This window comes from Lycorma delicatula, chromosome 3 (assembly GCF_047948215.1).
Source record: "Lycorma delicatula isolate Av1 chromosome 3, ASM4794821v1, whole genome shotgun sequence".
Classification (NCBI taxonomy): Eukaryota; Metazoa; Arthropoda; class Insecta; order Hemiptera; family Fulgoridae; genus Lycorma; species Lycorma delicatula.
The window spans coordinates 179,759,670-179,787,108 of record NC_134457.1 but is presented as its reverse complement, the minus strand read 5'-3'; the positions used below and the strand labels follow the sequence as shown (position 1 = coordinate 179,787,108).

At 30.5% G+C, this 27,439-nt stretch overlaps 1 protein-coding gene across 1 annotated transcript in view; it reads left to right on the top strand.

Moving 5' to 3' along the window:
- The window catches only part of LOC142322251 (superkiller complex protein 3-like), a 55,260-nt gene that overhangs the window by 12,388 nt on the left and 15,433 nt on the right, over positions 1-27,439 (top strand). The window contains exons 5-10 of the mRNA XM_075361111.1: positions 4,084-4,219; positions 6,645-6,829; positions 9,684-9,872; positions 15,947-16,170; positions 20,478-20,665; positions 26,208-26,418. Coding sequence (XP_075217226.1) covers positions 4,084-4,219; positions 6,645-6,829; positions 9,684-9,872; positions 15,947-16,170; positions 20,478-20,665; positions 26,208-26,418 — 1,133 coding nt within the window. The remainder of the gene's footprint in view (positions 1-4,083; positions 4,220-6,644; positions 6,830-9,683; positions 9,873-15,946; positions 16,171-20,477; positions 20,666-26,207; positions 26,419-27,439) is intronic.

Below are 27,439 nucleotides of genomic sequence, written 5' to 3'. Positions count from 1 at the left end.
ATTGGAATCAGACTTGTGTCCCCACTACAGTATGGTTGGGGATTACCCCCAGATCATCTGATGCCAGCATAGCTGAGATGGTTCTCGTCTATCTCTGTCTTTACAGTAAAGACAGAGTGCTTGCTGGTGCTAGCAGGCTTTGTGCTGGGCCAGCCAGGCCTTCTGCTCTAGCAGGAATGTTTGCATCTGCTGAGAGATCCCACATTGGGCTGGCCAAGAGACTTCTTCCTTCTTCTTCTTCTTCTTGTTCTGGTTCTTTTGCTTTTTGTGATGGCAGCTCAGAAGTAGGGAAGACCCTGTCCAAAGGATGCCCCAGTATAGAGAGTCCCTATCTCAGTATAGTTTCCTCCATTTTCTTGCATTACGTAGGTTGGCTGAAGGTGTTTAAATGGACTAAGTTACCGGTTGCCCATTATCAAATTGGGACATTTGATTGGTTGGAAGTAGGTGTCTTGGTAGTGAGCCTCAAGTTAGTTAGGTTAGAACAGTAATTGTTAAAGTTGAGTGGCAGAGCTGCTGTTGGTGGGGAGGTGACCGTGCTACCGAGGGCATGGTAGTCCATGCAGCCTTGAGGTGTGGCGCTGTCTTGCAGAGAGTGGTCTCCAAGTGTGACAAAGTAAATGTCACGCAGGACTCTGAGATAGAACTGGATGGCAGTAAGAGGTCTGTCCCAGACTCTCTTGTGGACCAGATTGGAATCCATTTTTCTTAAATTAGTTAATTTGTATATTTTGTAGTGGGTGCTGAAATGTAGGTCTGAATTTTGTTGTATGTATAACAAATATTTGAGTGGTGTGAGTTTGGCTTTGTATTTGACTTGTTGCTTAGTCAATGTTTGAGGCTTATAGTATGACGCAGTATACTATAATATTATAGTATATAGTATTATTATTATTATAGTATTATTTTATTATAATAGTATATAGTATTATTATTATAGTTTAGCAGTATAAACGCTTACAGTAACAAGCGTTTATACTGTAATTAGGAGTGGGGTTCATACTTCCATGAACTCAGTTAACTAGTTCAGAGGGTGATGCTGTAGGATAGGAAAAGTGAATGAAGATGTTCGAAGGAAGCCTAAAGTGAAAGTGTTGGCTAGTTATTGGTTTTTACTGATGTAAATGTCTGCCGAGGCATTTGCGTTGGTGGCATCCTGACTGAGACTTGGCTGGTGACTATGAGATATAATCAGTTAGAGGGTCTGAAGATGACCTCCGGTAAAGCCCTTCAGGGCTAGGAACGAAGGGGATGGTGTGGTGACCGGAATCACCACAAGGTGGGTGTCTTCCCCTACGTTGTTGGGGTAATCTTTTCTGGTGGTGGTCTGAGAGTGAATGCTCTTGTATTGCCATGCTGCTGTTTATAAAGCTGCTGGCGCATGGTGGGTCATTGTGCAGTCGTCTGCTATTTTGGTAGAAGGAGCTTGTGTGCAGGCATGCAGGGGAACTACAAACTCCCCCTACATCTACTTGCTAGTATTGTAATATTGTGCTAGCCGATAGTAAACACAGCATGTGGCAACAATACGCACCTACATAACAAATATGAACATCCTGCAACAGTATAACGTGATGTTTGAACATTGTATTTGTCAAATATGATTTGCTTCTATTTTAAAAAATGTGCAGATGTAATTTTTTTTCCTTTGGCTGTACACATTTGTAATGAAAATGTTTATAGTAGAGCCAGTTTCATTGACATTTAATGTCAAATGAGCATTGTTCTTCTTAGGCTACTTTAGCTACTGCATTAAGATTCTTTAAAGTGACAGAATCATAAGTATTTGTAGTTTCATTTATATTTAATGTAACCGGACTCTACTAAATCAGGTAACCCTTGATTATTTATTTATGTAATGCCAGGTTATCGAGTAACGTCATAGACATGATGTCAACAGTACTCTGCAGAGATAATAAAAAATACCTCCTTATTTTTCCATTACTATTTTAATGTGTGAAATATTAACAATACAGTTGTTGATTAAGAAAAATATAAATTGTTTGATTTTGATTGTTATTCCAGTCAACTATGTGGTAATTTTCTACTGTCATATCTGATTCTGTTAGTATTAAAAATATTTCATTTTTTCTACTATTCACTAAAACTTAACATGTTTAATTTATTAATTATGCTGGTAATTATTTGACAAATGTCATAACTATGATTGACATTAAGTAATATAAAAACATAAAATAACCTCATACTTTATAAAAAATACCGAAACACAATAATGGAGTTGTTTGACTAAAATGTTTGGATAAATATTGTAAAAAATGTCTCCAAGCAGGCCAGGAAATATTAGAAAATAGAAACTTTTAACATTTTAAATCGCTACTATAAAATTTCATTCATGTTAAAATTGTTGGGATATAAAATACAACAAAAGTTGTGTTGGGTTGAAAGTAAATGGGTAACTGTAAGCACCATTCATTAAAATGGAAAGAACAAGTTTCGGATCAAGAAAGATAATAAAAATTAGTTTTTTATTTTTCTGTAACAATTTTTTATTACTTAGTAATGTTGGAAGGGTGCATTAACCCATTCATCACAAAAGATGAACACAGTCCATCGTGTTTTTTTTATTGCGTAATTATGAAAGATGGACTCTGCCTATCACTATATTTGAGCATGTACATTCTACTGCAAGATATAGTTTCGGGTTTTTTATCTTATAGAGAAGTTTAGAAGTTTAGATGTTTTATATCAACTGCAGTCATTTGCTATCATTTCTATTTCGATAGTTTTATTTTTATCATTACTTTTAGATCAGCTGTGTGTTTACAACTTATACAAGTTGTTTTTTATGCTTTCTACTTTTCATGGACAATCCGACTTTATAGAAGTTGTGAGCCAGTGAGAAATTAGAAACCTCAACCCTAAAAAACCCTGAAACCTAATGCAGTGTTTGATTACAACAAATATATATATAGGAGGGGTAGATAAAGGTTGGTGTCACTCCCAGTAATGAGGAGGTTTGCAAAGGGGTATAAAAAATTATTTTTTTATCTTTTTGATGTCACCTTGTATAATGCAAGCATTATTATTATAGAAATATAACAGGAAAACTATAAAACTTAATGATTTTCATTGAAATTTAAGTGAGCAGATCCTAAATTCAATTCACCTCCAAGATAGGGACACACCAGTGGTCGACCATCAACTTCAGGGATATCTCCTCTTTGGCTGAATGGAAGATTTTGGGCCCATTTTATAGAAAAGGTTTCCTCAACTAATAAGGCTAAACCTACCAAGAGGTGTAAACTGTGTTCCAGCCAAAGATTAAGAAAAGAAACAATTTATCAGCGTAAAAAATGCAAAATACCATTATATAGAAAACTGTTTTGAAATTTACCACACAAGAACAAATGTATTCAATTTTCAGCATGATGTAAAATCAAGTTGTAAAGGTAAGTTTTTGCCTTTTATTTGTATGTTCAGGTAATTTGTTTCATGAAATGACAAATTAAGACAAAAGACTCAGTAATAAGAACCGGTGATTTGAGGTAAATATTCAGCAATTAATATCTTGTTTCTTGATGCTGCCTGTCAGTATCTCTTTCTGCAATACAAAGACTTATTAGATTACATTTTATGAGATATGGAAAATTTGACAAACCAATTTCTTGGCATATACCAAAATATATTTATCATTAGGCTCTTATTTATAACTTCTATCATCATATTGATGATGAGGATGAGGTGCAACCCTCTTAAAATTAATTTTTTCATCTAAAATATTCTTCCATCCTAAAAAAAGTGCTAACTATAAAGACAGAATGCCAGCAACATAAGCCAAGTTCATAAAGTAGTTCTTGTAGATCAGATAGTTGATATATATATATATATATATATTCTTTTTATAATCAGGTGGCAGTGACAGCCTGTGGGTGGATCTTCTTGAAGGATCACTGACTGCCCAGCAAGTATAATGGCTGGAGAATCTGTTGGATGTAAAAATATCCTAAAATATAAATATGTCTTCATTTCATACAGTTGTATTTTCTGCTTAATGCATTAAAAACGAATATTTATTAGTTAATGTATTATGTTTGTATACATACAGTATTTATTTTGTTTTAGTAACTGTTGGGAGGTCTTAGGAGATGCATACCTGGCTAGAAAAGCTTATACTGCTGCACAGAAATCTTATCAGAAGGTTGTTCAGTTAAGACCAGGATCCTTGTATCCACAACTTCAAATAGCTCGAATTAAACTGGTTTGTAATTTGATTAAAAAATATATATTTCATATTTATTTCACATACAAGGGATTAAAAATGTTAATACTAATAAGTTATTTTCTATTATGCCTTTCATTCTTTGCATTTATCATACAGTATTGTTTGAAGTTTTATATTATATTTTACATTACATTATATATCTTTTTGTTTCTATTTGTAATTTCTTTTTTACTTAGTGTACAAAGTAAATGAAGCATTGCGATCATGAAAAGTTTCGGTTTTCAGATTTCAACAGAAATGTCCATTTTGACTAGTTTTGACATGACATCTGTACTTATGTATCTCGCATAACTCAGAAACGATTACCTGCAGGATTTTAAAATTTCAGATGTAGGACTGTTGTAACATCTAGTTGTGCACCTCCCCTTTTGATTGCAATTGATTGAACCAAAAGTGTCCAAAAAAGCCCAAAATCCAAAAAAAATGTAGATTTTAGACTTCTTCTTAACTGCAGTAATAAGCCCTCATTGAGAGTTTTTCAACAATATATCATAAGCGGTACTTATTTTCATTGGTTCCAGAGTTATTGCCAAATAAAATTTTAATTAATGAAATATTTGGATCATACAAGGCACATTGGTTTGAATCAGACTTTATCCCTTTTTTTCCAACTTTTTTTTTAATTTAAATATATTGATTTATTAATAATTATGAACCTCTGATTGTAAAAAAAAATTTACAGTAAATAATAATTCAATAAAAAAAAAATGTGTATATGTAATTTAATAAGCGTACAAGGAAGTCATGTCATGTCCGCATCATATTTTTTCTCTTTGCAGTAATTTTTATCAATTATTTACCTTTCATAGTATTTAATTATGCATACCAGAATAACAGCTAGAATAAAATAAAATGACTGACATTATCAGAAATTAATATTTAAAAAAATAAACAGTTTTAATGTTTATTTTTTTAATATTCCTCAATGTGATGGTATAGTATTTTTTCTTAATCTTCCTGCTCAGTCTGTGACAGAAATTACCATCATGCATATGAAATCTTTAAATGAGTTAAATACATTAAAAGTATTAAAACAAGTTCTTTCATTGTATATTTTACATTTCATTATACCTTCTAAACATTTCTATATAATTTAAAGGTTTTTACACAAATATAAAATTAACTTTCAATTTAATAAAGATTTGGTTTAGATGAAATTCTGATGTATGTTAGTAGAATTATGAAACATTGAATTCAATTAGAATTTCAGGATTGATTTTTCGTTTGTTTAGAATTACAATCGAGAGTGGAATGTTTACTAATTTTTAATTTTTACTAATTATTTTCTATGTAGACATTGTCGCTGTATGGTTTTGACAGAACTTGGCACTTGAAAACCTTATGGTAGCCCCAAGAAGGGTTGTAGTTGTCCCCGAATGGCTTTTATGACCCATGGAAATCTAAAGGCTTATGGTAGTCCAGAAAAGGGCTATTGTTGTCACCGTATGGCTTCAACGGCACGTTGCCATTTGAAACCTTGTGGTAGCCTTGAAAAGGACTGTTTGAGGTTTCTGGACTGGTGGCTCTGAAAAGGGCCGATTTTGCATTAGCTCTGAGAAGAGCTCTTCGGTGCAGAAGCTGGTCTTCAGTGATGTTGACTCGGCTGTATTCAGGGAGTTGCAGCTTGTCCGTTTAAATCAGATTGAGTTTCCCCTTAGCGGCAGTTCAGTTGGGTCCCCACTATAACGTGGCAGTGATGGCCCCAAGATCCCTGTACTGTCGGGTTGGCATTGGTCATCTACTGCCGGCGCAGCTGAGGTGGTTCTCCTGGAGCGATCCCATGCTGGGCTGGCTTCTGCTGGTGAGTCCATGGCCAGAGCGATTGAAGCCCAGTGGTTGGGCTGGGAAGGTAGCGTCTGCACCAAGCAGCTCCCTCGGCTGGCCAGCCAGGCCTGCTGCTTCGGCAGGGATGTTGATGATGTAAGAAATTGGATTAATGAAACATTTTCTTAATTTAATCATGGTTTTACTTCTGGGGATATTTTTTCCAGAAAAAAAATACAGAATGCATCTGTAAATGAACCTGCTAAAACATTCTACTGCTAGACTGCTAGAAGTACTATATATCTAAGTTTGAAGAAATAAATTTAAATATCCTGAAACATAATTGAATACAAAATTACAATTAATAGAATACAAATATATTTTTTTAGTGGTATCATAAATATGTGTCTTGAAAAAAAAACATCATTAATGAAACAGAAAAATTATAACAGTGCAACAACAAAAATGTCATTTATAACAAAACTGCAAATATCATTGAAAATGTGTTATTAAACTGTCTGTTAACTTTGAATCAAATTTGATTTATTATAAAAACATTGGTTTTAGTGTTATACATATGGTAATATTTTAAAATTTAGCTGAAAAAAGATTGGTAATTTAAGGGGTTAATGTTTAGATTACTGAAGAACCAGAGGATGTCATACCTGAGTTCAGAAAACTTTCTGAAGAATATCCTCAGGATGTTCCTGTCCTTAAAGGTCTTGCTGAAGCTTGTCTACAATCAGCAAAAATTTTTCACTCAAAGAGATTATTAGGTCGTACGAGAGATAGCCTTCAGGAAGCCGTAGATGCTGTTACCAGGTAATTTTGTTTATTTTTCTGAATTTAAAAGGAGGGGTTACTCTTCTCATAAACATGGCAGATTCTAAAGCAACATTTTTTCACAAAATACTGCCCTTTTTTAGATGGAAAAGAAGGTATAATATATACCTTGTATATATAATTCCTTCTATATATAATATATATAGAAGGTATTTATATATTCATTTAGAAAAAATAAACTTACTTATTTTCCTTTGCTTAAGTTTTTTTTAAAAAGTAAATAAGAATTAAACTGACCTCACCATTGATAAGTTAATAAGAACAAGAATTTGGATTAATTAAAAAATAAATATCTGCTAGAAAAATTTCATGGTCTTTTATGTATTAAACAACAAAAATATCACCGACATACCGAGTCCATAATAGAATATCATAAGTATGAATAATGCCATAAATAATTTTATTTTCAAAATCATGTAAATAAATTTCAGACATGATGGCTGACAAAAGAAAACCCATTGGTAAGCTAGTTTCCTGAATATAATATTTGTCACAAATATTATACGTATTTGTAATTATAGTAATAATGTTATCAACAAACAAAGGGTCTATGTATTAATTTATTTTTTATTATGTGAACTGTTTTGTCTATGGGTATGCTAGAATGCATATTACTAATATCGTAGCTAACCATCCTAGTATTTCTTCAATTGTTAAGTCTTTCAACTTATTTACAAATTCAAATTCATTATTTATATTATAATTATAATTTAAATTCATTTTTATCCTAAGTAATTTATATGTTATTTTGGAAATATATAATATGGAGCAGTTGTATAATTAATCAAAGGTCGCATAGGGATACCAGGTTTATATATTTTTGGAAATTTGTTCCAGTTAATTTTTGGTGCAATTTGTTCAGAAGGGTATAATCTGGAGTGATATTGTAAGTTATTGTTATAATTAAAAATATTATGGTATTTTGCTATTAAACTTAGTTATTTTTAAAAATTTATTAGGGGGATCATTTATTTCTTTGAAATTATTTTCTAATATTTATTGTTTCATCAGATTATTTATATTTTTCGATATTCATGATAAGTGTATTAGTTTTATCTGATTTTAAAATAGTACAATTATTTTTATTTAGTTTGTTTTTCAAATAGTAAATTACTTTTTTATTATTAAAAATTGGTTTGCGAGCTAAATTTTCACATTTAATTTCATGAATTTTACTACTAATGATATTAATTACATAATTGTTCTTTGTCATTAGGATTTACTTTATTAATATTTATTTCAGAATCAACTGCTATATTTTTATTAATATTATTCTTATCACTATCATTCAAATTTAATTTAAATGCATTAGCCCCAATAAACTGTTCCTTATCATCAAGCTTGACATTTGTCAAATTTATCAAATCAAAACAAGGATCAGTAAATGAACCTGAATCCACCTGTACATCTTTGAAATGTAAATCTTCAAAACCACCATTCGCTACAGAATCCCCTTGTAATCTGTAATAACCAAAACCTTATTACTATTATAATTCATGCAAATACAATTGTAATTATTATTATTACTATTATTTCCTCTTTTATTATTATTATTATTATTATTACTATTATTTCCTCTTTTTATCTAATTACTAATTTTATTATAGTTAGATTCATTAAGTTTATTTTTTTGAATTTCAATATTAGTTTTAATCAAATTAAATACATAATCAAATATTAAATGCCCAAAACTTGCACCAATTGAAAGTGTGTGTTATATAACTAATTTATAATATGATTCCCTGCTTCATCCTAAATCTTTCTGCAAAGTATTTTGTTTTTATTATACATTTCTTAAATTGAGAATTCTTTATGTTAATCCTAGCATATTTAAAGAATTATGTTTAATTTAAGGCAAACTTTATTAAAATTTATTGAATGTATTATATTGTGAAGTTGAATATGTAATTTGTAAAACTTAAATGATAATTTTTGTCTGGTTAGCATTCATGATAATTTTTATAAAGTCAATCTTTTCAATACTACATCCCTGTGTACTAATATATATTGTATATATAATGCAACTTGATTCACCTAAATACAGAAATTATAAATTAAATAAGATGACACTTATGTTATTTTTTCATATCTTACAATAGCGTTTTTGTGGCAATTCACATCTTCTATATATATATATATATATATATATATATATATATATATATATATATATATATATATAGAATATAATATATATTATAACATAATTAATTATATAATAACATAAATTAAATAATATATATATTCAATATATATATATATTGAATATATAATCCAACTTGATCCACCTAAGTACAGAAATTTACCTTATTTTTTTTATATCTTGTAATGGTGCTTTCGTGGCAACCCACATCTTCAGTTATAATTTACTTTTTAAGTGTTTAGTTTATATCAAATTACGTATTCTACTCAATACGATTTGTATAAAAAACTGACGATTTGTATAAAAAACTGTTTTGTAATGTATAATTTTTTTTTTATAAATTAAAATTTTAATTCAGGAATTAAAATATAAAAATTCTTTTAAAAATCACAAGTTAAAAGCTTTTTTAAAAAATATATAAATTAAAAATTTTAAAATCTCCTTAAATTTATAAAAATATATTATTAAAGAATTTTTTATATTTAATTGTATTGAGTATAATATGTAGTTTGATATAAACACTTAAAAAGTAAATTATAACTGAAGATGTGGGTTGCTACGAAAGCACTATTGTAAGATATAAAAAAAAAAAGGTATAATTTCTGTACTTAGGTGGATCAAGTTGGATTATATATCCATATGCATTATGTATTTTATACACTTTATTAAATGATTTTTATTATGTTTCAGTGCATTAAAAGAATGGAGTGATGTTTCTTGTTTATGGAAACTGTTAGGGGATATTTTTACACTAGCTGGTAATTTACCTCCAACTTGGGCATTTTTATTGATTCCTTGTTGGTTTAGTCCACAACAGAATCAGACTGGTGACAGGATAACGATCAAGTCACAATTTTCTTGTTACAAATTTGCTTCTACGTAAGATATGATTTGATTAATTTTTTAATAAGTGTAAATTATTTATTATCTTAAGTTAATTAATAAATAGAAAGTAATATCTCTGTCATATCATATTCTGTGCTGTAGGTGTTCATACATCTCTTCAGTGGTTACTTATTATAACATGCTTCAATGGATACACAACATATTTTTGGTAGGTAGAATAACTTTTAACTTTATATGTATAAAATTTTATATTAAACATCCTTGCTCTGTTAAAATATTCAATAACAAGGTTAATGATACCACCAAGACAGAAAGTGTAAATGGTTTTCTTATATATATTTTCTTAATGCTGAAACAGTGAGGTGGAAGAAAAGTTGATGCCGTTATTCTAACAGTGTCACCATCTTAAGAAATCCATCACTCTCATAATTAATTTGATGGCTCGTAATTTGTTTACTTTTTAATTTTTAAATGTATAGTATTTCGAGATGTGTTGCTTGAAGTTTAAAAAGAAATATAATAATAAAAGAAAGTTTTATTTGTATGTATTTAGTGAATATGTGTTCATTTAAAAATGGTTAATTATTAAAAGTAAGTATCTAATTTATTAGCTCAGCTAAAAAAATTGAAGATAAGAAAATGTGATCTATTATGAAAACATATAAATATGTATGATAAAAACACATAAAAACATTTTGACGGAGTAATATACATAAATAAAACGGATACATGCGTCATAAATATGAATGTTGGGTTTGCAACAAGTAGCCAAAACTATCATTAAAAATGCTCATGTGTAAATCACAATAAAGAAGTATTTAAAAACCTTTGCTATCTAAGTATAACAATATAATGTATTTTTTCTTGTAAAAATAGTATAAATATGTGTTATTAGATTCAAGTTACTAGTCTATGGTTTTAGTTAAGTTTAAATATTTTCTTGGGTTGATTTTCATATTAATTTTTGCCTCAGATTTTATGTTAAAGTTTTACCACTTAACTCTTTTTAACTCTTAATTTTACCTTTCATCTATAGTATTTGAATAATTAATTATTTAAATTGTTGGAATAGTTGGTAACCACAATCAATTTTTTTATAAATTGTTTTGATAATTGAAATAAAATAATAAAAAAAAGATATTCTTTTTTTTTAATTATTTTATAGTAATACTGCAATCTATATATTTTTATATGCAATCTAAAATATTCCTAAAGTCAGGCATTTCTTTTTATTTCTTATATATTCATTGTGAATGAATATTTCATCATTCAGTGTTTGAGAATTTACGCATTTGACAATTATAAAACTAGAAATTCTTAAAATTTATTAACAGATTACATAAATAAATCAAATAAAACATAACTCACCTGCTTCTGTTTGATGACATTTTTCTATAATTTTAAAATTCTTAGAAGCAATGTGGTATTTGATAAGCCATAATTTGTGTAGTATATTATACTCTAATATAATTATAAACTTAAAACAAGTAAGTTAAATAAAATTAAATTGAAAAAGAATTGTGGTGAATTGTCTTTTCTGGATAAAACAAATTCAAAAAGCTTAAATTTTCATGCCACTAAAATTGAATGTTGTAACTAAGAAAAGGTCACACCCATGCATGCATGCGTGTGTGCTCATTCTTACAAAAATTAATCCATTTTCCACATATTTTTATCATTCATTATACTGAAGCTAAAAACAGTTGTGCCACTGAGAGGAATGTATCCTCCTTCTGGTATCACTATACCACACCCTGTTTTCCATAAAACCTGCATCTGGTAGCACTACTACCCATTTATTCAGTGAAGTCTTAATAATTCATTTTTTATCAGTTGTAATTAGACAGTCTCCCTCAAACATTGTGTGAAGGTTTATCAAATTTCAGTTTTGTTTGTATTTATATGTGTAATATTTTTCTGATAATTTAATTTTATATCATCTTTATTAACTTCCAATATTTTTAAATTTGTGTTAATATCAGAAATAGAATGTTTATTGGACGGTCTGCCATTATATAAAACTAATTTATTATTTTTTTAATAGAATTAATTATTGCAATTTTTATAAAATTAATTGTAATGATTGTGATGGTACTTATACAGAAGAAACAAATTGGTTCTTAAAAACTAGATTTCTTGATCGTGATAGAAGTTACAGAAATAATAAATTTGCTTTATCTACAAGGGATATCTCTAAAGTAAAGACTGCAAGGAAATTTCTCTCCTTAAGGTTGGTGAACCTGTGTCGTTCATGGCCGTGCTAGTAATGTACACACTGCATTGTTGTCTGTAAGTTGTCGCATTGTAGTATCTTAGATTACATGTAACTTATTATGTTATAAAGTGAGTAGGAAAATCGATGTTGTTGCCGACTGGAATACTTGAAGTCATACATTTTTTAAATCATCAAACTGTTAAGCCGGCTGAAATTTATAGGCAGTTGGTTGCTGTGTACAATGACCGGTGGCAGTCATGATCATGACTGTAATGCCACGCAAGATACCATGGTGGGACTGGGTGGGGGTGCGAGGTTTGTTCGTGGCTCCTGTATGGATCAGAATGAGGTGACGTTCCCCTTGTTAGGTGACCTAAATTGGTCGATTTATTTGGGTGTAGGGCTGAATTTATGTTGCGTAAGACATAATTTTGATTGGTATGAGTGTAGCAATGATTTAACTTTAAACTCGTTTGTTTTCTGAGGCATTCACAGTCACTAATGGTGCTGTCAAATCTGGACTAGGTTTGGGATTCGTACCTAGTTAGTTTGGTTAGTTAGTTTGAGGGAATCATGTTAGGTTGGATGTGAAGATGTTCGTTTGAGGCCTAAGCGAAGGTGAAATTTGATATGTATTTTTACTGATGCAAATGTCTGCCGAGGCACAACATTGGTGGCATCCTGACCGACACCTGGTTGATATGTGAGATGTAATCAGTTAGAAGGCAGGTCTAAAGACGACCTCCAGTAAAGCCCCTCACGGCTCGGAACAGAGGGAGTGGTGTGGTGACTGGTAATGTCACAAGGTGGTTGTCTTCCCCCTACGGGGTTGGGATTTGTACAGTGATAATTTAATGAATGAAAGAAACATCCGAAAATGATGTGAAAGGTTTAGAAGTAACAGAATTAATGTGTATGATGAAGAACATTTGAGGAGGCTCTCAATAATCAATGAGGGCTTGTTGAAATGCATTGATGATGAAATTAGAAAAGATTGTCGCTTAACGATTTCCAACCTGGCCCTTCTTTTTCCTGATATTTCAAGAGCTGTTATTGGTCACATTGTTCATGAATATTTAGGCTTCAGAAAGGTTTGTGTGCATGTTGGGTGCTGCCGTCTTAATGGAACGTCACAAAAAAATCGGAATGGGATTTGCTTTGTAATTTTTGACGATACATAGCGATGACTTCCTTAATTCAATCGTTACCAGCAATGAAATATGGATTTTGTATTACACACCAGAGAGAAAATAGTAGTCAAGTGAATAGCGCCATCCTCAATCACCAACCAGACCAACAAAGGTCAAGCCACAGCCATATGGACGTAAACTGATATAGACGTAAAGCCAGAGTCTTTTGGGTTAAGTTTGGCATACTGCTGATTGATTTCATGCCACATGGAACAACTATAAATGTAGAAGCCTACTGCAAAACTCTACATAAGTTACGACGTGCCATTCAAAATTGGCGATGTGGTTGGCTTACCGACGGCATCATCCTACTGCACAATAATGTATGTCTACATGTTGTTGATCTGACGTATGATTTACTGAGAATATTTGGATGGGAAATTTATGATCACCCACCATGTAGTTTGGACTTAGCTCATTCTGATTATCAATTTTTTGGGAAATTGAAATAATTTTTGAGTGGTAAGCAATTCACGGGTGACTATGAACTTAAAAATCACTAGCTAAATGGACTGGTGGCAGAAGAATGTGACGAGGGTATATTGAAGCTGGTGTATTGCTATGATAAATGTCTTAATTCACGTGGCAATTATATAGATAAGTAGTATAAGATATGTAGTTTAAGAGAAATAAAAATATTTATAAAGTTTTCAGATTAAATTTTTTTTACAATGAAACGATCTTTACTTTAGAGATAACCTCTTGTAATATGGCAGACCATCCAATAAGCAATAAACATTCTATTTCTGTTATTAAACCAAATTTAGAAATATTAGAAATTAATAAAGATATCAAAATTAAATTAGTAAAGTATTACATATATATAAATATAAACAAAATTTAAATTTGATAAACTATCGGACAGTGTTTGGGGAGACAGTCTTATAGAAAACCTGCAATAGATAGCAGCGCTGGTATAATAAATTAATATGCAATTTTAATTATTTCAGTATTTTTATTATGCAGTTTAACTAAATTATTTCATGATATTAGATTCAGGAGGTCCCATGAAAGAAGTTTCTTGGTAAAATTAAGATAGCTATGTCTTATTTCAATATTCTATATTAGATGGTTTATATTAAAAAAATATATATATATATATAATATAATATAATATAAATTTTCAGTGTTTTATCATTTTTACAATTGTTTGGTTGTTATTTTTGATTAATTTACATATTTGATATGTTTTGTTCCCAGCTATATATATATATATTTTTTTTAATACAAAAAAAATACTGCCTTAATATTAAGCTATTAGAAATACCTTCCACATACAGAATATGTGAAAGCTGTGGCTAATATGTGTGAATCCAAAATATGCTTCTCCACACCCCAAATTACTATTAAATGTTTAATAGATTAAACATAGAGTTTAAAACTGTGTCATGGAGGTAAGATGGTTTTTATATTTTTCTGCAATGCAGATTATATCCCTCCTTGAGCTGACATTAAGAAATATATCAGTTCCAAGTTTAGTTTTATTTCTCTTTCAATTGTGAGAGTAATAAAATCACTCCTAGTTATCTAATTCCATCAACTTTATAGATATTTTTGGTAAGTGGTATTTAACATTATTTAAATTTCACATACCATCATTCTTTACAAAATTTTACGTACAAAATATTCTTTTCTTGTTGATGAATTTGCCAAATAAGCTTGATGCTTTAGCAGGAGAATATGAAAATGAAATTTTGTAACATATGAAAAATACTGTGCCTGAACAGAATCTCCAGATGAAAGACCGAAACAGTACGACTCTGTCAGAGATCGGCAAATGTTGTAACCCAAATTGATGTTATGACTATGCATGGGCGTACTTTTCGATCAAAAGTACAGCATTTTATAAAACTATTTCTCAGTCGTCTCAGGTCGTTCATAGCAAAATGGTGCTCAAATCTCTGAAGCATATATATCACTAATGAACAGAGAGAAGAGAAGAGGGCTTAAAGAGATGCTCCGTACAACTCCCTCTATAATCAATCTTTGCTGATTTCAAGGAATTCTCATTCAGCATGATAAAATTCCTTATCATATAAATTGGTAATTACTGCAACTATTTTCACACTCAGCTCTATACTCTTTAGTTTTGATCATAGCTTCAAGCAGTGAATGGTGTTGAAGGCTTTCTTAAAGTTATAAACATCATGTAGGTTGTTCCCTTCAGAAGGTATAATATTCAGTGTTGAGAATAACACAAAGATGTTTTCTACCTCAAAGCCATTTTTTTCTTCTAAAAGTACATTTTCAGTCTCTGCCCATGTCATTATTCTGTCAGCCAAAGTAGAGCAGAGGTTAATAGCTTAGTTAATGCATTACCTATGTTAGTTGCTGAGCTTTTTGGGGTCTACTTTTTTAAATGATGACCGTAAATCACTGTCTACCCAACTGGTACATTTCCAAGATTAAATAAGTGTGGAATTTAATGATCCCAGCATTCTGGTAGATTTTTTAAACTTCATATAAAGGCAATTTGCTGCTGATGCCTTCCTGTCTTACTTTTAAGATGGCAGCATATTGTAATTCAGTTAACTTTGTTGTAAATAGATGAATAGAAGTATTATTCACATCTCACAAATTAATCTATTATGTCAATTATAAAAAAAACATAGTTATTAACTGTATTGAGATAAGTTTAAATAAAGTAGATATGTATTGAATGAACATTTTTATCTAAATTTGTATTTAAAATCATTTAACAGGTGTTTTACACAAGCTTTAAAGTTGCTGGAAAAAATTGGCAATTGCAGCCTTTTATGGCATGATTTAGCAGCCAGTTATTGTTTACAGTCCAGAGTAAGTCTTGATAGTACAGATAAAAAACAATTGATGCAAACAGCATTTCTTGCGGCTAAAAAAAGTATTAGTCTTGAACCAAAAGGTTGGGAAAATTGGAATTTGCTTGGAGTTATTGCAAAATCGAATGGTAATAATATTACATTTATTGGTATTTATTATTGTTTTTAATAGTTTTTTTGTTAGTGTGTAATCTGTCTTTGGTAATATATTAGCTGTTCTTTTTACATTTTTATCTCTTTTCTCTTATTTTTTTATATGTTACTGATTTTATTCAGGATACTAATAATGTTAGCATAATACGAGGGACATTAAATAATTAATGAAACAAGTTGATGTAGAGAAAAAACAATTTATTCAGTGACAATGAAACACTACTTTTCTACATAGTCTCCAGGAACATTTAGACATTTGTCCTCCCACCATTCTGTGACCTTTGTGATTCCTGCAGTGTAGAAGTCTTAACCTTGCTGTTTGAACCGTTCATGTACCACTTTTTTGACCAGTTCGTTGTCGTCGAACTTCCTGTTGTGTAAAACGTCTGAGCAGGTCGAACAAATGAAAATCAGACAGGGCAAGGTCTGGGCTGTAAGGAGGATGTGGCAACACCTCCCAACTAAATCTGGGTCTTTATGGGTTTAAGTCAACTGTCTTCAAACCCATCTTGAACATGTTTTGTGATAATTCAGCACATCATGAATGATTGAATGCGTGGTTCCAACACTAATATTACATAAACTAGCAATTTGGGAAATTTTGACTCCCCTATCTTCATGAATAAGATCATTTATACGATTTTAAGCATGGTAGTCAAAACTTCAACTGGTATTCCAGACGATCAAACAATGAGTGATCAGAACAAGATCAATCACACTTGTTCTTCCCAAATTAAACTGTTCCACCCACTTATACATGTTACTGCGTTTTAAATACTTTTCACCGTCTGTTTCAACATTCATGAGTAAATTTTCACTGGTCCACACCTCTGATATGGCATGCATATTTCAAGTGGAGCTGACATTCTGAAATCAACAAAAGGGGTTATGCTTAGATTAATTTTGATCCAACAGCTGATTAAATGTGTTTTAAAGGTTACCAACTTGACCCTCAAAAAGTCTCATTATCATTGAATGAACAGTTTTATCTCTACATCAGTTTGTTTCATTAATTATTGAATGTATCTTATATATATATATGACTTCTCTATAATGAGAGGTATTAGCAACTAGTTTATTGATTACTCATGAACAGACTGATATAAGAATATACAGGACAGCTTCACAGCATACCTTTATTGGTTGCTCTCTAAGGCTGCAGCAGTTTTTCAAATTGAGGATTATTTAATAGTATTAATACATATTTTAGAGAAAGTATTTTAGGATCTATTGTAGGCATGAATCAAAATGTGCATTACCAATACTTTAGTTACTCTAAAAGTACTGACATCTCTTCAGATTGGTTGTTCTTTGTCACATCAATCTAGTGTGACAGTAATACTTTATAGAACTATGTATTTAGAGCAGATGAATTTTGAGAAGAGCGCGCCTGCTTACAAAAGGTTAAAAGAAAAAGAAAAACTATAATTTTTCTAAATTATGTTTAGTTTGAAATAAAATGTGATTATGTGTGTTGAAACATAATCTGTACCTGTACATAATTTGGACAGGAACACTCAAACTATAAATTCCTTTAAAGTACCAAGTTCCCTCTGTGAATCATGAGACCTTGCTGATGGTGAGGGGGCTTGAATGCTCAATGATACAAAGTAGCTGGTTCGAAGGTGCAACCATATCAGAGAGGTATCTGTTGAGAGCCAGACTAACGAATGATTCCTGAAAGAGGGCAGCAGCTCTTTCAGTATTTGTTATGGGTGTAGGTCAGGACATCAAACATCACTCAAAATGGACATATCAACATCACTCAATTTTCTGAGTACTGCACAGCTGAAAGCAATGGAAAAACTACAGCTGCTATTTTTGGAATTTAGAGAAGCTTGAGTAAGGGGAGGTAAAGAAATTTTTTGATCGCAAGAGGTTTGAGTAAAAAAAGATAAGGTTGAAAATGTAGAAGAAGAATGGGAAAATCTTAAAAAGTAAATTCTTAAATCAGCCGAAGTGAACTTAGGCAAAACAAACAGAACTGGTAGAAAACCTTGGATATCAGAGGATATATTGCAGCTGATGGGTGAACGTAGAAAATATAAGAATGCTAATGATGAAGAAAGTAAAAGGAGCTATCGACAATTAAGAAATACTATAAAAAGGAAGAGCAAACTAGTGAAAGAAGAGTGAATTTGTGAGAAGTGGGAAGAGAAATGATAATTGGCGAAATAGATGAAGGATACAGGAAAATTAAGGAGAATTTTGTGGTACGTAAATTAAAATCCAGTTATATCTTAAACAAAGATCGTACACCGATTTATAATACGAAAGGAAAGATTGATAGTTGGGTGGAATATATTGAAGAGTTATACGGAGGAAATGAATTAGTAAATGGTGTTATAGAGGAAGAAGAGGATGAAAGGGAAGAAACAATACTTAGATATGAATTTAAGAGAGCATTAAAAGATTTGAACGGCAGAAAGACTCCTGTAATAGACGAATATCTGCAGAATTACTGCGCAGTGCAGGAGAGGAAGCGATAGATAGATTATACAAACTGGTGTGTATTATAGTCATGATACCAAGGCAGGAGCGGATAAATGTGTAGAATACAGAATAATTAGCTTAACTAATCATGCATCAAAAATCTTAACTAGAATTCTGTACAGAAAAATTGAGAGAAGAGTGGAAAAAGTGTTAGGAGAAGACCAGTTTGATTTCAGGGAAATTATAGGGACAAGAGAAGCAATTTTAGGGCTCATTAATAGTTGATGGAAGATTAAAGAAAAACAAACCAACATACTTGGCATTTATAGACCTAGAAAAGGCATTCAATGATGTAGACTGGAATAAAATGTTCAGAATTTTTAAAAAATTAGGGTTCATGTACAGAGATAGAAGAACACTTGCTAACATTTACAGGAACCAAACAGCAACAGTAATAATTTAAGAATATAAGAAAGAAGCTGTAATAAAATAGGGAGTCTGACAAGGATGTTCTCAATCCTAGTTATCTTTTTAATCTTTACATAGAACTAGCAATTAATGAAGTTAAAGAACAATTTAAATCCAGAGTAACAGTACAAGGTGAAAAGATAAAGATGCTACGATTTGTTGATGATATAGTAATTCCAGCTGAGTGTAAAAAAGATTTAGAAGGAGGAATGAACGGCATGGATGAAGTCCTACACAAGAACTACCACATGAAAATAAACAAGAACAATATAAAAATAAGAAAAGATTATGGATGTAGAAGAATTTTGTTATTTCAGAAGTAGAATTACTAAGATGGATGAAGCAGGAGTGATATAAAATGCTGAATGGCACAGACGAAACTAGTCTTCATTCAGATATATAATTTGTTTACATCAAAAATTAATTTAAACGTCAGTAAAAAATTCTTGAAAGTATATGTTTGGAGTGTAGCTTTATATGGAAGTGAAACTTGGATGATTAAAGTACCTGAGAAGACAAGATTAGAAACTTTTGAAATGCGGTGCTGTAGGAGAATGTTAAAAATCAGATGAGTGGATAAAGTGAAAAAAAAGAGGTGTTGAAGCAAATCGATGAAGAAACTACCACATATTAAGGCATTCTGTAATAGTCGTTTTAATATTGGAGGGACAGGTAGAAGGGAAAAATTGTGCAAGCAGGCAACATTTGGAATATGTAAAACAAATTATTAGGGATGTAGGATGTAGGGGGTATACCGAAATGAAACGACTAGCACTAGATAGGGAATCTTGGAGAGCTGCATCAAATAACTGAAGACAAAAAAAGTACCAAGAAGTATACACCCTTTCATTTTGACGAAATGTATGACCCAAAGTCGGATACCACTATTTAGAACACTTAAGTAAGAAAGAAATAGGAAGGATTTTAATACATTTTAATCTCTGGAAGCAAATATAAGATAATCAGATCTTAAGTGGTCAAATTTAGATTAGCTGTAAAAAAGTAACAACACAGTTAATTTATGAAATATGATCCTCAATATTTCCTTATAATGGAAACTTTGGGAATAACATCACAAACCTATTTTTAGAAATTAAGTTTGTTAGAGATCTAAGAAAAATAATTCTAATGGGTAATGTGGATGAAAATAATGGAGGAGTATTACAGAAGGCTAGTCCTAAGTTTTGCCATTTACTAATTTGATAAAATTTGTCTAGTGATTCGTTATCACTAGACTCTGATTTAAATCTTGTGAACTTTATTAGATAAGATTTGCACTAGGAATCTGAAAGGGCATTTATTATGTTTATTAACATATTATGATAATGTGTTTTATTGCTAAAAAGTGTTGTAATTGTGATTGTTTTATTTGATGTTACAGAAATTAATGAAAAACCATTGGCTCAGCATTGTTTTATTCAGTCAATTTTGAATGAAGAAAAAAATGCTGTTGCTTGGACTAATCTTGGTATTTTATATTTAGAATTAAAACAATTGCATTTGGCCAATCAGGCGTTTAAATCAGCTCAACGTATTGATGACAAATATGTACACTGTTGGGTAGGACAAGTAAGTATGTTACTGTTATTTTTATTTGTACCAAATAAGAGGGTTCTTCAAATATTAAGTGGAATTTTGCTGCGTGTACTGAAGAAGAGCAGTGATTGAGGTGGGGCACTGCCAGTTGTTAGATGGATATGTGTGGAGGGGAGCAACTCGTCAATCATGCCCGTAGGTCACATTCTCATGTCAGTAGCAGAATGTCTGAGGAGGAGGTACCGTTGTCCATTGTGCAATGAATTATAATCTGATTTCACCAATGAAGGTGCCAAATCCTCTGAAATTTTGACTTGACTCCAGACATGGTTGTAAGATACTACCCTGTCAAAAATTCAAGTGTTTGATTGGCCTGATTGATTAAAGTGGCTTTGATGCAGTGAAGAACAAAAGTCATGAATGTCATCTGTAGAAAAAACATCAGTGATGACAACAATCAGGCCATTCATGTCCTTGTGAATGGCGACCATCTGAAATAGCATTTGCTGAAATTGCATCAGAGATGGGCATAAGTGTTGGGAGTGTGCAGGCAGTGTTGTCAGATACTCTTGGATATAGCAAAGTGTCTGCGAGGTGGATTCCACTCCCATTGAGGCACAGAGAAATGTTTAGAAAGACACCTGTCAGTGGCTTCTTAATTGCTTTGAAGAAGAAGGAGAGGCATTTATGGACCAAAGATAAAATGTGGGTCCACTACTACTACACCCCAGAAAGCAAGAGAACAAGTGTGGTGTGTAGAAAAGTGGGGAGGGAGCACCGATCAAGGCCAAGAAGATCTTTTTGGGTAAAAAAGTTCTGGTAACTGTATTTTGGGACCCAAAAAGTACGCTACTGATTGATTTTCTGTGTGATCAAAGGATGGTAAATGAGGCATACTACTACCAGTTCTTGGATGATGTCAGGGCTGCTTATCGCATTAAACAACACCAGCAAATGATTCACAATATCCTCCTTCTCCACATCAACGCCTGTATGTTGTCTGCCTACAGGAGTTCAGACTTGCGATAAACTTGCTAAAATTCATTGGGATACCTCTTGAACACCCACCATACAATCTAGACTTGTTACCTTGTGATTTCCATATGTTTGGTTTGCTGAAAGGAGCTTTAGGAAAGGAAAGGTTTAAAGATGATGCCACAGTCAAGCATTCATTATGTCCACAATTGGTTGTTGGGGCAGCCATCATATTTTTTTAATGAGGGGTTCAGGAAGCTACCTATTCTGTGGAAAAAATATATTTCTGTTTAAGGAAAGTACATAGAATCACCTCAATAGAAAGAATCATCCCATATGTGTTAAGATTATGTTTATTAGCACAGATTATATAATGTCCTTTCATATTTACAAACTGGAAAAATATTACATTAAAAAAATGTTACAAATTTCTCTATAGAAAGATGGAAGAGTGTATGAGAGTCAAGCAAAACATATCACACATTATGAATATAGCAGGTTATTTATTTGAAACTGCTTTGCCTTTGTTTATTTCATCCCATAATATTTGCCAGCAATAGCATATAAATGAATCTTTGACTTGACTTACAGGCTTGGTTAGTCAGTTGTGTGTTTTTATGTAAGGAATTTTCTATGCCAATGTTAAATTTATTTCTGTATTTTGTTCTATAGAGGGCATTGCTGTAGTTGAGTCTTAGGGTCCATCAAGGAAGTTAAAGAGTGTTTTGCTGACTGATTTTCAGGTACCTTACTTCTGGCAAAAAAATTACACTGAAATTAGGGCTAAATTATGCAAAACAGAATCTGTTACTGATTCTAACTGAAGTCATTATCATTAATCTCTGATCTGGACATTAATTAAATTAGTATTCAACATTGAATAAATTAATGTTAAAAACCATAAAAGATTACGTCAACAAAATGGTTTGAAATATGTTTATACATACTTTGATTCTTTGAAATTAAAATTGTATACATATTTGAAACTTACAATACATGAGATCAATAATTGAAGGAGCTTAACACAGCAAACTGTTTGAGTTTGTAACGTATTTTTCCCTACCTGTTAGTTTTTCCTTAGCCTATTACCCTATTAATACAGCCTATTGCTTGGCTATTAGCACTGGACTGTTATGGTAAATTTCATAAATGCATGAAGTCACAGTTTTTGTGAAATGTTTTTACAGCAAAAGAATGATGCTCTCCTTGCAATTGCTTGGTAGCTAAATATTAGGAGTAAGGTTGCAAATGAGAAGCCATTTTCACTTGCCTTTCACATAAATAACCGAATTTAGATCGTATGATTCACAGGTTTTGTTTACAAATTCTATATAAAGAATATTAAAATAAATAATATTCTATAATATTTATAATATAACATTATATATAATATTTATATTAAGAGGGAATATAATATTTATATTCTATATAAAGAATATCTATATAAAAGTAATGTATTAAATGGAAATAGTATCTTATTATAAAAGAAGAAATTTCATGTTTATTTTGGTAATTGTGCTTGAAGATTTATCCAGAAAATCAGTTCTTTACTAAAGCTTTTTTTTAATGGTAGATATTTCTGATAAAAGATAAATTAATATGCTTATTAGTAAAGTTTATTAATTTTGGTTTATGTAACTATACTATGTATCTCAAGAGAAAAAGGCTGTACTTAAAAGCATTACCGCATATGGCCTGTTGTCTTTAAAAATAAAAAAATGTGTTTCATATCATTCTAATAATTTTTTTTTTTTTTTTTGGCTCTTATTTAAGGTAGGAATTTTTTTACATTTAACAATCTATTTTAACATTTCTATAATACTAATTTCACTTAAGAGGTTGGAAGAAAGCTATGAAAAATGTAGTATTTTGATTACAGAGGTAACCTCTTTTTAACAAGTGGTTAAGATTTCTATCGATTTAATGGAATTTTTTTTTACAATTTGTTTTCTACCCCATTTTTAATTGAAATAATGAAACTTACGTAGATACCATAATAGTACTATTAAAAACACATTGGTATTGCAAATAATTTCCTTTCTTTATTGATAACCAAGATAGAAATAACTTTAAAAAAGCCCTTCATAATAAATCAACCATAAAAAAAAATTTGAATACTTAAGTGATTTAAAATTCTGATCTGGAATATACATTACCAGTAATTTTCTACCTGATTCTTTATTTTTTTACTTGTACCAGGTTTGTGAAAATAAATAATTCTAATTCTTATGATTGGGAATAGATCTAAAAATAAGATTATTTATATTTTTAGGCTTCTGTGCATGACAGTAAGCTGGTTTGAATAGAATTGGTCTCTCTATAGATTGATTGCCTTCTTTCTCTTACCTCTGTCTTCTGTATTCTTTACCCCTTCTTCTTTGGACAAGTGCCATGGGACTGGCTCAGATATTACTGGTTCCATCTGTAGTACTTTCCTTACACTTAATAGATGAAAGGGTAGCCACTTTATTGAAGAAGGAGGTAACAATCCTTTGTGCCTCTATAACTATCCAAGAATCCTTTTTTTTCTAATTGAGGCTTGTAAAAAAAACACTATACAGTAGCTGAGGTATCTTCTGTGTAAGATCAGACTTCAAGAAATTTCATTTAAATGTACATCTCGTCTGTTTTGTAATTTTCAGTTGGAAACCAGTGCATACCACACAATTCTGAGAATGGATGAGAAATTTCCTTAAAGAAACATGTGCCATTCTCAAACGGTTCTATAATTTTTGAAAGAAAATTACAGCATCAACAATGCAAAATGATTGATTTGTAATGTGTTGCTTCCCACTCTGGATAGAGATACTCAAAAATTCCTAGTATTGTAGATAGGATTGGCACCCACACCTGGTGGAAGGTCATTGAAATATCCTTTGGATGGATTTATTTATCTCTCTTCACAGTTCCTGTAGCCATCATGGTTACATACTTACTATTCATTCCCTTTAACCTTATCTTGATCTCTTTCTCAAGTTTTTCTGTGGATTTTAACTAAACACTACTAGATTTATTTTAAGTGTGTGGTAACCTTCAGAGTTTTTTGCAGTCTTAGTACTTTTGTGTAGTTTATTTGTGGTAATATACCCATAGATTATTCGAAATATTAATATTTAACCTTATAAACAGTTGTTATTAAAAATATTCATCATGATGAAAAAAATCTTTTATTTGAGCCAACTTGTTTCTTATTAAAGTTAAATAATCTTGAATTATTTGAAATTAATAAATATTTTAATTAATAATTTGTTTTGTAAAAATAAATGATTTTTTAATTCTCATGATTTATTAACTGATAGCTTATTCAGTTTATTGATTTTGTTATTAATATACTCTTTTATCCCTATCAAGGGATTACTGGGTCCTTAGATAATTAGACGGCTCCGGTAATTAGATATTAATCTTTAAATTAATATCTAATCTGTCATTAGATATTAATTTAAAAAAGTAAAATAAAAGCAGTTTAAATATCATTCCTTTTTTCATTTTTGAACCATTTGATAGTTAAATAAATTAATGATCACTCCATATTATTAGATTTTTTAATTATAGTTTACGAATCCAGCACAGGATGTACTCTTAGTTTATTTCCTGTAACTGAATTGAATACATTTATTGGAGGAAATTATGGAGAAAGCTTTTTTGCTTGCCGTTAAACAAATAGTAACTAAATTTTGTTTATTGTACAGAAATCAGTAATGAATATTGATGTGAAGAGTTAAGATAAAGTTTTGAAAACTTAGTAACATAATTCCAATGTTTAGGATAAAATAATGACAATTAAGGTATAGGTAAATGTAAATTTAATTTTACAATGTATTAACTGAATGAAGGTTTGTGCTAAGCGAGGTGGTTATCTGATTATGCTTTTTTGTGTTAGCAATATTCATGAGATTAAGCTTGAAATAGAAAAGTGAACTGGAAACTACAGTTACTGTTTACAAAGCAATAAAAAAATGCTAAGATATAAGCCAAAATTATATACTTTTCAATCATTTGACCGAAGATAAGCTGCATTATAAATTCTTTACATGCTTAATACCAGCCTAAATATTTTTATTATTATTAATAACAGCAGAAGTAAACGTTTTAATCAAATATTGTTATATTACTTAAATATCTTGTTAATTTGTTTTAATACAGATATAGTTAATATTAAAAGTAATTTACAACATTTTTATTATTAGCTGCTGTTACAAAGTAAGGTGGAAGATGTTTTATGACTTATGTTAGTAGTTGTATAGTTTTTGGGTAGATCAGGAAAGGACTGAAAATAAAAGTAAACTTATTAAATAATTTATACATTTAGCGACCTTGTAACCAAGATTTAATAATTTTGTTGTACTATACCATATAGAAATGTAATTCGCTTTTTTTAAATACCTATTTCTTGCTTTTCATGGCTTTGCAGTTAATTACTAGCTTGTATTATACCTCACAGATAGAAAGAGGTAAGGGTTTCTAGTATTCGGACTCCATTTATTAATATTCTTATGAATAAACATAGATGAAATTTTAATGAATGAAGATATATTTGTAAAATTATTTTTATGTTAACATAAAATGTTGAATATAAACATAAAAACTTTGTTTGAAACAGTCATTAATATCGGAAGCTGTAGGTGATTCAGATACATTAGATTTATTTCGACATACTACACAACTTGGTTTTCATCCTGAATCTGGTTGTGGTTACGCACAGCTGGTATTACAGACTATGCAAAATGAAATTTCCAAGCAGTATTACGTTTATAATATAATTTCTGTGCATGCTGTTACTGTTGCATGTGATGCTATGTTATGGTATACAGGTGAGTGAAACTTTATAATTGTTTTATTTTTGATTTTATTTTTTTAAATACCAAAAACAATAATTTTTGGGTAATCTATCAGATCCAGATGATATAAGCCAAAGTTTATGTATCTGTTGGAACTCTTGTTTTAGGAGTATTTGTTGTATCAAATCAGTATAATATGAAATAACACATTAGAAAAGATAAATTTTAATTAAGAGTGACTATTAACATCATATTCTGTTAAGCATATTATAAGCTGAATTACTTAATACTGTCTCTGCATATCTTGTTTTTTTATCTGGACGAGAACCCTTAATCAAAATTTTAAATAATCTTTAATTAGCAGTTGTTTATTGTTTACTTTTATAAATAAAACTGTTTGAACAAAATCTCCTTTGCTTTTATTTTGGTTTGAAATGCAAAATGCAAGATGAAAATAAAATGCATTTTTAAAAGTATATTGGAAAGAATATAATAAAACTTATAGATAAATGACGTTAAGAAAAATTAAATCACAAGCCTACCTATTAAAATGATGAAAAATTAGAATTTTGTAATTAAACTCAAGATAGTTAACCTGCTTTTGATAAATGAAATTTTTAAATAAAATTTATTTATTGTCTAAATTTCTTTTTAGGAACCATGTAGCTCTGTCCATGGTAACACATTATCATGTTCTCTTGTAAAATATAAATACTATGAAATACAAAACACCTTTATTTAAGCCTTATTGTTCAGCAATAATGGTGTAAGAATAAATTTATGTCTGAAACCATTCTTAAAGATTAGTAAAATCAGCGATAAAAGATCATTCTGATAGTGTCTGTCACTGGCTTCTGGGTTTCAAGTGAATGAATATCTGTAGATATAAAGGGCACTAGCAAAGTTGTGCAATATGATGGAACAGATCATCACAATTCCCAGCCTGCACTATCTTAGTGTCATTTGCTTTTTAGCTGTGTTAGTGAAAAGAGGTAGTGATTTCATCTTGGTTAAAAATTAAATACCAGGCAATTTTTCATGTGGATTAAATGTA